The sequence below is a fragment of the Delphinapterus leucas genome, chromosome 5, assembly GCF_059928025.1.
Source record: "Delphinapterus leucas isolate spDelLeu-1000000601 "Yukka" chromosome 5, BTC_Dleu_Yukka2, whole genome shotgun sequence".
NCBI lineage: Eukaryota > Metazoa > Chordata > Mammalia > Artiodactyla > Monodontidae > Delphinapterus > Delphinapterus leucas.
In genome coordinates this window covers 71,990,664-72,004,148 of record NC_143133.1, presented here as the reverse complement: position 1 = coordinate 72,004,148, position 13,485 = coordinate 71,990,664, and the positions used below count along the sequence as shown (strand labels likewise).

At 37.5% G+C, this 13,485-nt stretch overlaps 1 protein-coding gene across 1 annotated transcript in view; it reads left to right on the top strand.

The window, feature by feature from the left end:
- Window positions 1–108: 108 nt before the first annotated feature.
- The window catches only part of LRRC66 (leucine rich repeat containing 66), a 28,178-nt gene continuing 14,801 nt past the window's right edge, over window positions 109–13,485 (top strand). The window contains 3 exon segments of the mRNA XM_022564442.2: window positions 109–395; window positions 3,323–3,823; window positions 13,314–13,483. Coding sequence (XP_022420150.2) covers window positions 212–395; window positions 3,323–3,823; window positions 13,314–13,483 — 855 coding nt within the window. The 5' untranslated portion in view covers window positions 109–211.

Sequence of the window (13,485 nt, the reverse complement as noted above, 5' to 3'; positions counted from 1 at the left end):
ATTGTTAAAATATTAGCAGGTTTCTACTTACTCATATAAATGTGCTGAATGTAAATACAGCTTGAGAATTGGACGCCGCCAGTATTTATGTAATCTCTCTGGAATCCTGGAGCTCAGAGTTAGAAGTTGTACAGACCCAGTCTGGAAACTCCTACCCTCTGCATTGCAGAAGGCCTCGCTCTGTTGGCTTTTCCCCCAGTATCCCAGGGGAATGTGCACCGCTGTCTGTTGCTGTCCCCTCTGCAAGAGGCCAGAGCTTGGAGATGAAAGGGTTGAAGGTTTGCCACAGGGCAGGCTCCAGGGCAGATGGGTGGAGCCTCAAAGGCTCAAGTCTAAAATCCCCACCTGGCTTGATTCAGAGAGAGATCCATTTGAAAAATCCCTAAGGACCAAAGGTATGCCTTAGAAACAGTGTTACTGTTGTGTTCTTTCTACATCTTAGCAAAACTAGCCTCTCCTGCTTTTTTTCTTCTAACTATTGTAACTTCTCTTTCTTTTATATAGGAATGAACTCTTCATTTCCTTTCTACTTTGTTTTTTCTACTTCCTTCTCCCTGTCTCACTGTCTGACACACCCAGTATTTCTGCTTCCTCATACTTCAGCTTGAATATGTCCATTTAAAGATTTACATTCCACGTAATTGTCTCCAATATCCTCAGAAAATTTTTCTAGAGTTCTCAGGTGTTCCTTACCTAATACATATAAGTTTGTTTTATATATATATAATATTTTTTTAAATTTACAAACGCATACCTTTCACTTTATGCCGTAAGATTATCCTTATCCAGCTGTTTTGAACTCAAAACTGTTAGTTATAGATAAATCTCTTCAACTTGGAAAGAATCAGGTCAGTGAAAGTCTTACTTAAGTCCCCTTAAGAAGAAGTTTTTTCCAACCATGTTTCTCTTCAGTATTGTAGTGTGCCTATGAATGATGAATCTTTTTTTGTTGCTGACGTTGTTACATTAGCTTGCTATATAATTACATATGTAATGATTGCAGCTTTGAATATGGTAACAAATATCTTTCTGACTCTACAAATTAATTGAATTTCTGGTATTGCATAAGAGGCACACTTTAAAAATAAATCACTCCTCCATGCTGTAGGGCACCTTTGCAGTTCATAGCCACGTGTACCCGAACTTAGATGCCCTTCAAAATATGGCAGATTTGACCTTGTATGAAACCAAAGTTTAAAAAGTTACATGGTAAATTGAATTTCTGGTATTGCACAAGAGGCACACTTTAAAAATAAATCACTCCTCCATGCTGTAGGGCACCTTTGCAGTTCATAGCCATGTGCACTGGAACTTAGATGCCTTTCAAAATATGGCAGATTTGACCTTGTATGAAACCAAAGTTTAAAAAGTTACATGGTAAATTTCATCCATTGCATGCATTCATTTACCCAAGCAGAGCATAACCCTATGACAGACTGCAGACTATTAAAAATATAAAACATGGGGGAAAATATATAGATACATAGATGAGATAAATAGATGATAGGTAGGTAGATAATACAGATATAGCCCTATATATAGATATATAGATAGCATAGTCCTATGACAGACTAAAGACTATTAAAAATATAAAACATGGGGGGAAGTTATATATATATGTATGTATGTATGAAAACATGGCCCTTACCATCTGGGAGCTTATAGTCTTTTGGGCTGTTGAAAACAGACACAATGCAAAGCAATAGCCATACAGGACAGTACTGATATTCTGTCAAACTGAATGTTACTAACATGCATTCATTCATTCAATAAATATTTACTGAAAGATTTCTGAACAAAATAGAGGCCAAAGCAGGAAGAAGGGTCTTCAGGTCATAGGATTTGTGATGGATCTGGAAGGACATATGTAGGATTTGGACTGAGGAGAGGAAAAGGCATTGGGCTTGGAATTGGAGTGAAGTAAAAGCTAATTTTTGCATGAGATCTACATATATACCGAGGTGCACAAGCCCCATCTTGTAGTTGCTCCACATGTACTTTTAAAACTAGTTCATGAACTTAGGTAAATAATACAAAGCCTGGGATGCCAACCTGAGGGATTTGGACTGTAGGCACTGCAGAGCCCTTTAAGGATTCTGAATGAGGATATGATATGGGAAAACAGTACTATGGGGAAGCAATCCTTTGGAATTTCATTGGATGAAGCAAGAAGGAAAATTGAAAGGCAGTGACAGGAAAACCAGTTAGCCCGTTCTAGTATTGCAGATTAGTGATGAGAACTAGAGTGGTGCCATTTGCCATTGGAACAGAACAGAAGGGACAATTTGCTGTAAACCTACGTGCCAAGTAATGTGGTTATTTGTACACACACTGATTTTTTAATGGAATTTAGTAATTAAAACAAATAACAAAAAAGTTATTCATCTACTCTTTTGTTGTTTTTTATTGGAGTATAATTGCTTTACAATGGTGTGCTAGTTTCTGCTTTATAACAAAGTGAATCAATTATACATATACATACGTTCCCATATGTCTTCCCTCTTGCGTCTCCCTCCCTCCCACCATCCCTATCCCACCCCTCCTCATCTACTCTTAAAATTGTTTTTTGTGCATACATTCAGGCATTGTGATTTGTAGATACTTGTTTTAAAGCTTTCAATTGCTTCTCAAGAATCTTTGGGGAAAAAGATACTTGAGTTTCTGTATCTAATTATATCTTCATGGGTCCTAGGGAGAGCATCCTTTTTATAACCCATTTTTTTTTAACGTAGATATCTAAATGGTTTCAAGTGGATTTGAAAAGCCACAAAAGCCGCAAAGACAAAGCTTGTAGTTCTTCTAATCATTAAAAAAAATCGAGTCTCTTTCATGAGTTGAACTTTCCACCGATACAGTTCCACGGTTTGGTGTAACTGTATGGCTTGTCACTCATGTGATAAAGCACATGGCTGATTACCGTGCTGTAAAATAAGGATAATAGACTTTGCTCGGTACTGAAGACCAGGAAGGAAGCAGAGAAGTTTTTAATCTTGGTAGGTTTCCCTCATTCCAAAGCAGACTGCAGGGTGAGTAATCCTGGAAGAGCAGACACAGGTGAGGCCCAAGTGAGTACACATTTTCTGACAAATCAGGAGGGGTTCTTTCTTTAAAACTGTGGCATAAATGTAATTTTACACTATAGCTGTTTACCATTTTGGTAGCTACATTTTGCCCCACTGTCTAAGAAATCAAACATCCGTGTAAATTGGCAATCAAGGCAAGATAACTTTCCTGAATCTTAAATTGAAAATTAAAATTTCTGCTTATTTGCTATTAGTTTTTACATAAGTTATTTTGAATAAGTCAATTTTTCTTTCTCCAGGCATTATGAAAAACCTACGTCTCAGAGTCGTTACCATGGTTATAGGTCTTTATTTTACTGACACAATGACAAACCCATCAAGAAAAAGCAGTATTTTATTCAATTCCGAGTGCCAATGGAACGGATATCTTCTGACAAATTGTTCTTTTGCCGGAAAGCATGAAATACCTGTGGACATATCACAGATAGCAGCCATAGTGGATGTAAGTTCCAGTTTCTTTAGGGTTCTCTTACAAACTCACAGGAAAAAAGAAGAATGGAATATAAGACACCTGGACCTCAGTAACAATCTCATATCGAAAATAACCTTAAGCTCTCTTGCACATTTTCATGCTTTGGAAATATTAAACCTCAGCAACAACGCCATTCACTCCGTGTCATTGGATCTACTCAGTTTTAAGTCCTTGTGGGTGAAACGCCACAGAGGCAGCTTGAGAAATGGGCTTCCGTTTCTAAAGTTGCTCATTCTTCAAAGAAATAAACTCAGTGACATTCCCAAGGGTAAGTACAACTTTAAAAGATGGACTAGACCGAGAAACAATGAGTATGTGGAGAGCTAATGTTTTATGTCAATAAGAATTCCAGGTTTGTTTTCAGTTTCAAGGAAAGAGCTGAAAGTAAAGCAGTTGGATCAGAGCAAATGTAATAAAAGGAGTTTCTTAGTGGAATTTTAAGTTATAATATGTGGAATTTAAAGTCAATGTAATTTGATCTCCCATTGCTATAACTTACATTAATCTTATATGGATTTGTCAAGAGATACTAGGAAGTATTTAAGTACTAAATAATGTGTGATTTTAAATTACCTACTTTGATTTATGTATTTTTTTTTACTAATTACAGAAAAGCACTGAGAAATAAGTAGTTCAGATACTTTTAATATGTAACAATGCAAATTAAGTGTTGCCATATTTATAATTTTTATTTTTACAGAATACATTTTACATCTTCTTATCTGGTTTTCCTCCAAATGTAGACTACACATATGCTAATATTATATATAAACTTCCTTATTATCAAATCAAAGTAGGACTCCTTATCAGAACTCCACATACCCTCCTATTATAATAAATTCTCATCCATTCCAACACTCAATAATCTACATTTTGGAGTTCCTTAAGTAATCCACCAATGTTTTATTTAGAAAATGTATCAGATTCATAAGCCAGAGCTTCCTTTTTATATTCAGGAGTGCTAGACAGTTTCCTTTCCCTGTCTATTTTCAGTCTTGGTCACTCTTTGCTAAGTACTTACTTTATATAAGATCTTATGCTAAAAATAGAAAGTGTAAGGATTTTGTCATTTTTCTCCATCTCAAATTATGCATATTTAGTTTTTCTCATTTTCAGTTCTTTCATTTCATGCTTTTATTTTTTTGTTTTTTCATTTATTTTTTGCTCTTTCTCCAGTATCTTGTTTTAAGCATAATTTTGACTATAATAGCCTGGCAGGTGAAGGGACTACTATTTCAGTCACCACAGCAGCAGAATTGTGTGAGAAGGACAGGAGTCTTCTCTCCCTGAACTTTCCCGTAAAAGCAGTGTATAGTATTTTCAGTGCAAAGTGTAAACTAATTGCGTTTTATTTTATGATTTTTATCATATTGTTCTTATTACAAAAGGAATGCCTGTTTTTTGTAAAACATTAGGAATTAAAGAAAAATGTAAAGGGAAACATTAAAGTCCCTCATGTAATATGTATTCTTCAAGTTTATTCTTTATGCCTACATATATATTTTCTTTCAAAATTGGATTTACTGTCCATAATATTTCATAACATAATTTTATATCACAGAATATTTTGAACATCTTTACATAATTAAGCAATCTCATAAATAATATTTTAAATAGTTGAATAATTTTAATATATTATAATCTGTTCAATCAAACAACATTTAGATTATTTCCATTTTGTTTGCTATAACTCTGACGAACATCATTAAAGCTACACATATCCACATGATATAACTGTGTTTTCTAACTAGTATGGTAGATGTGAATCTCAACCCACAAATTCAAGTGTACTAGAGATATAACCTTCTACTGTTTATAACTCAGCACAGTTTCTGATTCTGAGCCCCCATTTTGCTAGCATCAGTTGTGGTGGGATGTACGGGTACTTACACTTAACATCAGTTTTTCATGGGCTTTCCTTTATCTTTTCCTAGATTTATACCGCAGCTCTAGAATCTTATACCCTGACAAGGCATCAAAGTGTGTGTGTGTGTGTGTGTGTGTGTGTGTGTGTGTGTGTGTGTGGTGTGTGTGTGTCCCTTACCCCCTCTAGCCAGAGAATGTTTCTTTTCAGTCTTTCAGTTTGTAGAAAATTCTTACCTGCTTTTGTTTCTTCAAAACTCTCTATCTAGATCTAGAAATTCCTTTCCTCTAAAGATTCAGGCCTTTGGAAAACAAAAGCCAAAAAGACTTGTAGTCGCCTCTGCTTGCCTCTGCTTTCTACCTTGCCATGTGCCTCCCCTGGAACAATTAACATAGAGCTTTTACTTTCTGCTTGAACAGAAAGGACACAAGGAAAATAGAGACAGGTAAAAGCTTAATATGTCAAAATATTATCCCACCATAACAGTAGATAGAGAAACGCTGACTATATCTCCTTAAGGCAGATGAATTCTCCAGAGCTAACTGGAGGTTAGGAGGAATACATTTCATTTAACGACCAAATATCCCTATAAAATGCAGGTGTAGTCCCATCCTCCTTTCCCAAGTTGAACTTCTACCTCCCAGAATATCAGGAAATATGTTAAGCTTGCCAAGGAGGGGATAAAAAGATGTGAAATGAGTAAATCCTTTATCTGAAGTTCTAATGGAATTCTAGCAAATAAAACCATGGAGAGATGAATGAAACAGATTGATGATGGAGGTCCACTGTAAGCCCTGAATCTAATTGGATGTAATTCAGAGTTCTTTTCTCCATAGCATTTTGGGGTTTGTTTTCCTGTAATCATCACACATTTTCAGTTCTTATTGGGGACTAGAGTCCCCTCTGGCGTCCCGTCCCATTTTATGATTCTGTGACTATGGCTGGGTAACTCTGACGTTGAAATCCCATTTTCGAGGGAAAAAGCTGGTAAGAGAGGTGCTCCCTGAAGTGCCATCCTATTCCTGACCTTTGTTCTTTTTTGATTCCTTTATCCTACGCCTTTTTAAAGGAAATGTCTAGATAATGTAATATTTACTCAGAACTGTGAGGATTAAAGGAAAGATGTATCTTAAGAACCTAACTTAACACAGTATTTGGCATCATAAACAGTAGCTATTAAAATGTGAAAAGTACTTCATAAACTTCTAAAGTACTTTGCAAATATTAGTTATTATTACTCTTGGCACAAATTGAGAATAACAGCCTTTTAGAAACAAATGATAAATTTGTTTTTGTCCAAATCTCAAGTTATCTTTTAAAATGTTAAATAAGTATTGCAGTAGATGTGACTCCTAGCCCACTATAATTCATAAGCAGAGAATCATTTGTATCTATTTACATAGGTGTTTGCACTCATCTAAAGATAATGATTAATTAGAGATTTCTCAGAAAGCATTCAAGCAATTGGCCTATAGCACCTTTATAAATCATGTTTCACATATCTTAATATGGTGACAGTTTATAGAGCCAGTGAAAAGTTGCTTTGACTGTGGAAAGCCCATTTTTGTAAGGGTGAAAGATCACATTGACTAACCAGCTCAGTGTCAGCTGATTTCCTTTCTTGATGCTGATCATCTGTGATGTTACCAATAAGCTTCACGTTGGGAAAACACCCAGAGGAGGTACTGGCCAATGCAATTCACAAAACAGAAGCCAGCCATGAATTTAACCTTCATGACCACATTCCTCCCATATTCTTGGAGTACAGCATTAATAATGGAAAAATCAGTTTAAAAAAATTGAGAACAAGGGGATTGGTCTCCAGTTAAACTATCCCACTTTCATCAAACAGTATTTCTGGAGTGCCCACAAAGTGCCTGAAAATGTATCAGCACCAACATCTTACTGAGTTTCCAGTTAGGTTGAAAGACCAGATGTGACAGCCTCACATTAACATACTAAATTCCAGAATCCAAGAGATAAATATGTTATCAATGAGATGAAATAATACCTGATTTTTGAAACTGGTGGAGGAGAAAAAAACATAACCAGCGTATTGTTGAAAAAAAAGTATATTGTACTCTTCATTTGTAGGGAATTAAACCTTTCATCCTGATTACTGTTTGGATTATGGAAATACCAATAACCAATAACCAATGTTCTCAAAACCAATTCAGGTTCTAAAGTAACAAAATGAATGTGTATCATTAAGCTAAGAGGTCAAGGTCTTTGGCTCACCTATATAAATTTGACCTATATAAATTTTAAGGGGCTGATTTTATGACTCAAATATCTTATCCAGGATCATTCCAGACTCTATTCCAATTCCTAATACTCTTTGAACTTGAAGCCATAACCCTTGAATATCATCATTTTATGTTATCAGATTATCACATTTGGGAGACAACTTAAGAAGTTCAGAGTCCAAAGGAATGTTTCTAAGATGGTGTAATGTCTGGGCATGCCCTCTGTGGCCTTTTTTCTCATAGACACTGAGATAATTTCTTGGAAATAATGAAACTGCCTCTGGCGTTCTAAATGCAAAGGCTTATCAAATTCCTGCCTATGTGATCATCAGAAAGCAGTTCAATAAATAATCCCATCTCCACAAAAGTGCCTCCATATGCCTCTCCCAACATTTGACTCTCTCAAAACATAAAATATACTCTCTGATGTCCAAGCCCCAGCTCTTAATGCGCCTCACAACCTCTTTCACTCACCTGAATACTCCTCAACATTGATTTGCCATGCAAAATATGTAAAAGAACATATTCTCTTATTGAGAAACACAGCCAAGTGTCATAGAAGAGTTTACCCAAATTTTCCAACTCCATCTTGAGAGACCGCCAAACAAAAAGGTCATTTGCAGGACTCCACCAGTTCTCTTAATAACATTGAACCTTAATTCTCTAAAATTGGAAGTAAAAGGAAAATCTTCATGTGGGAGGAGTAACTGAACTTCACAGTCTTAATTCCCATGTGCAGAAGTTTCCCTTCTTCTTGGGGATCTTAGCTTGATATTAAGAAGGGAATCAAATACGAGGATATTCTTATAACTCTCCATGTTCAAAATCCCCCCCATGCTTGGGCATGTTCTGGTCCCACTCTTCCTATTTACTCTTTATCTTTTATACACCTTGTATTATTCTATTTGCTTGTTTATTGACCTTAAGCAAGTCACTTAACCTATAAAAGCTTCCTGGTCCTTATCTTTAACTGGAGGTAGTGATATATACAGGGTTGATGTGAGGGTTAGAGATAGCATTTGTAAAAACTATAACACACAGAGTGATGACATATATAAAACAGCTCTCATTGTACCTCGTACAGAACAGGTGCTCAAAAAGTGTTAGTTCTCCTTTAGGGCCATTTGATCAGCCTGAGTATCTAATTCTGTTTCCCATCCTAGTCTTTGCTATAATAGTCATCACCTCCTTGATTTCTGGTACAATGAGTAACCGAAGGTGATTTTCATTCTCTTTCTACAACTGTTCAGAGTTTGTATAAAGTTCAGAGTGCTCACCAACAATCTTGCACTACAGTTCATACTTCTGTAGGCCTGTATAATGATGGAGGCCCCTGATTCTCCATGTTCTGAGTGCTCTGGTCTGTCCTCTGGCTCTCTGAACCACAGACTTGTGAGACCATCACCACTATCAAGATAACTATCCATCACCTCCCAGAATTTCCTCATGCCTCTCTGCAATCTATGTTTCCCACCCATCATCTCTCCCCTGCCCAAGTAGCCACTGATCTTCTTTCTGTCACTATTGATTCATTTGCATTTTCTGTAATTTTATATAAATGCAGTCGTTCAACACATTCTTTTATTTTTGATGTATCTTCTTTCATTCAGTATAATTATTTTGAGATTCATCCATGTTGTTGTATGTATTAAAAGTGCATTCCTTTTTATTTCTGAGTAGAATTTCATTGTGTGGATACTCTCATTTACCTGTCAGCAGACACTTGGGCTGTCTTTTTTGGTATGACAAATAAAACTGCTAGCTAAAGGGATGGAGAAAGATACGCCATTAGAGAAACACTAATCTAAGGAAAGGTGGAGTAGCCATGTTAATTTCAGACAAAGGAGACTTCAGGGATAAAGAAAGCACTACTTAATGATAAAGGGATCAGTTCTTGAAGGGGATATAATAATTCTAACGTGAATACACCTAACAATAGATTGTCAAAATATGTGAGGAAAAACCTGGCAGAGCTGTACAGAGAAGTGAGCAAATCTGTTACCAAACCTAACTTGTGTCTGCTGGCCCGATGTGCAACAAAGCCGATCTACTGACACCGGGTTGTGGTGAAGGAAAGCACAGACAGCATCTACCTCAGGGTGCCGAGGAAGGAGAACAGGCAATTCATGCTCACATGGCCTGAACTCCTCGACGGTTTTTGGAGAAGAGTTTTTAAAGACAGGGTGAGGGAAAGGGTCACAGGGTGCGTGATCCACTCATGCGCAATTCTCTGATTGGTTGATGGCAAAGAAACAGGGTGATGTTTCAGGAATCATCAACCTTCTGGTTCGAACCATGGAGTCTATGTGCTCATGGGGTCAGCATGCACTTAACTTCCTCCACCTGGTGGGGTCTTAGTATCTGCAAAACAGCTCAAGGCTATGACTCAGGGTATTATCTATACCCTTGAGGAAGAACTAAAGGTCATTGACTTTTTTTTATAGCTAAACTATTATTTTTCTTAATTGAAGTATAGTTGATTCACAATGTTGTTCCAATCTCTGCTGTACAGCAAAGGGACTCAGTTATACACTTATGTACATTCTTTTCTTATATTCTTTTCCATTATGGTTTATCACAGGATACTGAATATAGTTCCCCGTGCGATACTGTAGGACCTTGTTGTTTATCCATTCTAAAGGTAATAGTTTGCATTTACCAACCCCAAACTCCCCCAGTCCATCCCTCTCCCTCCCCCGCTCTCCCTTGGCAACCACAAGTCTGTTTCTGTTTTGTAGATAGGTTCATTTGTGCCATATTTTAGATTCCACATATAAGTGATATCACGTATTTGTCTTTCTCTTTCTGAGTTACTTCACTTAGTATGATAATCTCTAGTTGCATCATGTTGCTGCAAATGGCATTATTTCATTCTTTTTTATGGCTGAGTAATATTCCATTGTATATATGTATCACATCTTCTTTATCCATTCATCTGTCAGTGGACATTTAGGTTGCTTCCATGTTTTGGCTCTTGTGAACAGTGCTGCTATGAACACAGGGGGGCATGTATCTTTTTGAATTATAGTTTTGTCTGCATATATTCTCAGGAGTTGGATTGCTGGACCATATGGTCATTCTATTTGTATAAACTATTATTATTTTGTCTTGCTTGACTGTTTTCCTTTGTTTCTACATTTTGTCACTTCTGTGATTGAATTTGCTCTTTGGAACTTGGGGAAGCCCTAGGAGGCTAAAGCTTTTCTACAAATGAGAGGCCAGGGACACAGGGGTCTGTCCCTGAGAAGGCCCTGCAAGGTCCAGCTCCATTTCAAATCCACTGTTACAGTTGGAGATTTCAACACCCCCCTGTCCATTGATAGAGAGCAAACTAGACATGGTCTCCCTCTCCACTGAACTCCTGGGGTACTTATTCAATTCAATTAAGTACTAGATATGATAGGGACCACGAGCTCACATCCCTGTACAGGTCAGGCAATTATCATGAAAATGTTAAGAAACTTCTTTCATATCAGCTTCTGTGTTGCATGTTTTTCTCAAGACCCCATACATTTGCATATTAAAACACGTAGGAATATTCTTCACTCCAGAAAGAAATGTATTTTCTCCAGAGCTTATATTCAAAATATTTAACAAGAGGCCTTTAGCCTGGGTTCCCAAGTTGGATGCCTTCTGGCTGTAATGATGAAGCAGAATCCTGCTGGGGGTGGGAGGTGGAAGGGAGAATAGACTGAAGTGCCTAGGGCAGCGGGGCAACACACAGTGGCTCAGCAGCGGTTACTTATGAACCAATATGGAAGTATTTCTCACCAGCATATGCCGGCTGAATCTCAGCCTTGTCTCTCTCTCTCTCTTTTTTTTTTTTTTTTTTTTTTTTTTTGCGGTACGCGGGCCTCTCACTGCTGTGGCCTCTCCCGTTGCGGAGCACAGGCTCCGGACGCGCAGGCTCAGCGGCCATGGCTCACGGGCCCAGCCGCTCCGCGGCATGTGGGATCTTCCCGGACCGGGGCACGAACCCGTGTCCCCTGCATCGGCAGGCGGACTCTCAACCACTGCGCCACCAGGGAAGCCCTCTCTCATTTTTTTAAACATGCAGGCTTCTTGGCCTATCCTTTGTCTTCCTATTTTTGATAGAGACATCATATTCTTCTATAAGTGCATGCCCCATCCATAGCAGGCAGCCCTCATTCATCTCCAGCCAAATGTCTTGTGCCAGCTAGAAATGTACATGTTCGTATTGAATCTTTGATGTTGGCTCAACAACTTTTAAATCTCTGTGCAGGTCAAACACTGTGACTTCTAGCCTATTGAATGTATATTATATATTGGGCATTACAAGTGTTCACAAAGGTGTGAATTCTGCCCTGAAAGAACTAATCACCTGATGGAGAGGCTGACAAACAACAATTATTTTACAGTCAATAGTGGGGGTAAAACTGCTTTATATAACTAATAACTTTTTCTTGTGTGTGTGTCTTACCACGCAACCAGACACAAAGTTTCTCTGCTGTCTTTGTCCTCAGCACTAAGTACCATGCTCATAATATTTCGACTGAGCTGTCGTCCTTGCGGTCTCTTGCTTAGTCTGTACAGCTGAAATGAGCAAATGAGAACATAGATGTGCAGCCATTTCATTTAGGTCATCATGTCTCTGCATAATTAGTCTTACAGTAAGTACCGATGGTTTCCAGATAGTAGACAAGGAATAAACCCTTCTGGAATTGAACCAACCTGATCTGCTATGTAGTAGTTTGTTAAAGACACAGACTATGTGTGAGAACAGAGCAGAAGGAAATGTAAAAATGCAGGGCTTCCACGTGAGACTCATATGGGAACTCAGATTTGGAAGACTGCTATGGCTGGCACATCATTCTCAACCTTTACCTTCAGTGCCAAATGGGCCTCATGGTTACTTCTGGAATCAAGTGAAATACAAAGGTGGAGACCAAAACTCAATTATATTATTTTGCCAGAAACGAAAACCTCTAGCTCTAACATATTAATATCCTTTGAAAAATATAAAAAATAGTTATAATATCAACGATAAGTAGTTAAAGGATACAGCTACAAAACAGAATGAGGACATCTTAAAAGGGGAAGAATTCATCCATGTAAATAAAGCATCAAAACAACTTTTTCCCCTATAACCATAGCAAGATCATCCAGTTTTACCCATAGTTCAATCAAATAAGCAAGTATCATATTTACCGTTTCATTCAATCAAGGTTAGATTTTTGATTGATGCTTTTATTATAAAATTAGCACATGTTCATTCAAAGGAAGAATTCAAAAGTGTATAAAATCGAAGCATAGTTTCACCTCCCTCCGCCATCCTACTTCTAAGTGTAGCTACCACTGGTATAGCTTAGTTCATCTCCTTCCAGGCCTTCTTCTCTGCTCGCTTGAAACATATGTGTATGTTTGCATGTGGCCTTTTTTTCCCAAGAACATTGGAATTATACTCTACTTTCCTGCAACTTAACTTTTCCTTCCTGTTCAGTTATTTCAGGTTGATCTATCCCATTCTCTTTTAAGACTACACAGTATTTTGTAGTATTGATATAGCCATCATTTGCCCATTTCTCTGTCGTGAGCCATTTAAGTTGTGTCCAGTTTTCCACCATTACAAACAATGCTGCAGTAAGTACCACCAATTTATATTTCAAGTTGCTTTTTAATTTTAACAGGGCTGTGGAAACTGAAGTCATTACAGAGTTTGGATCTGTCATTCAATGGGATAACGCAAATTGGTTTGTCTGATTTTCATAACTGCCTGCAACTAGAAAGCCTCCATTTAAAGAGCAACAAGATATTCAGAATTCATCCAGAAGCCTTCAAGGACCTAAAAAAATTACAGGT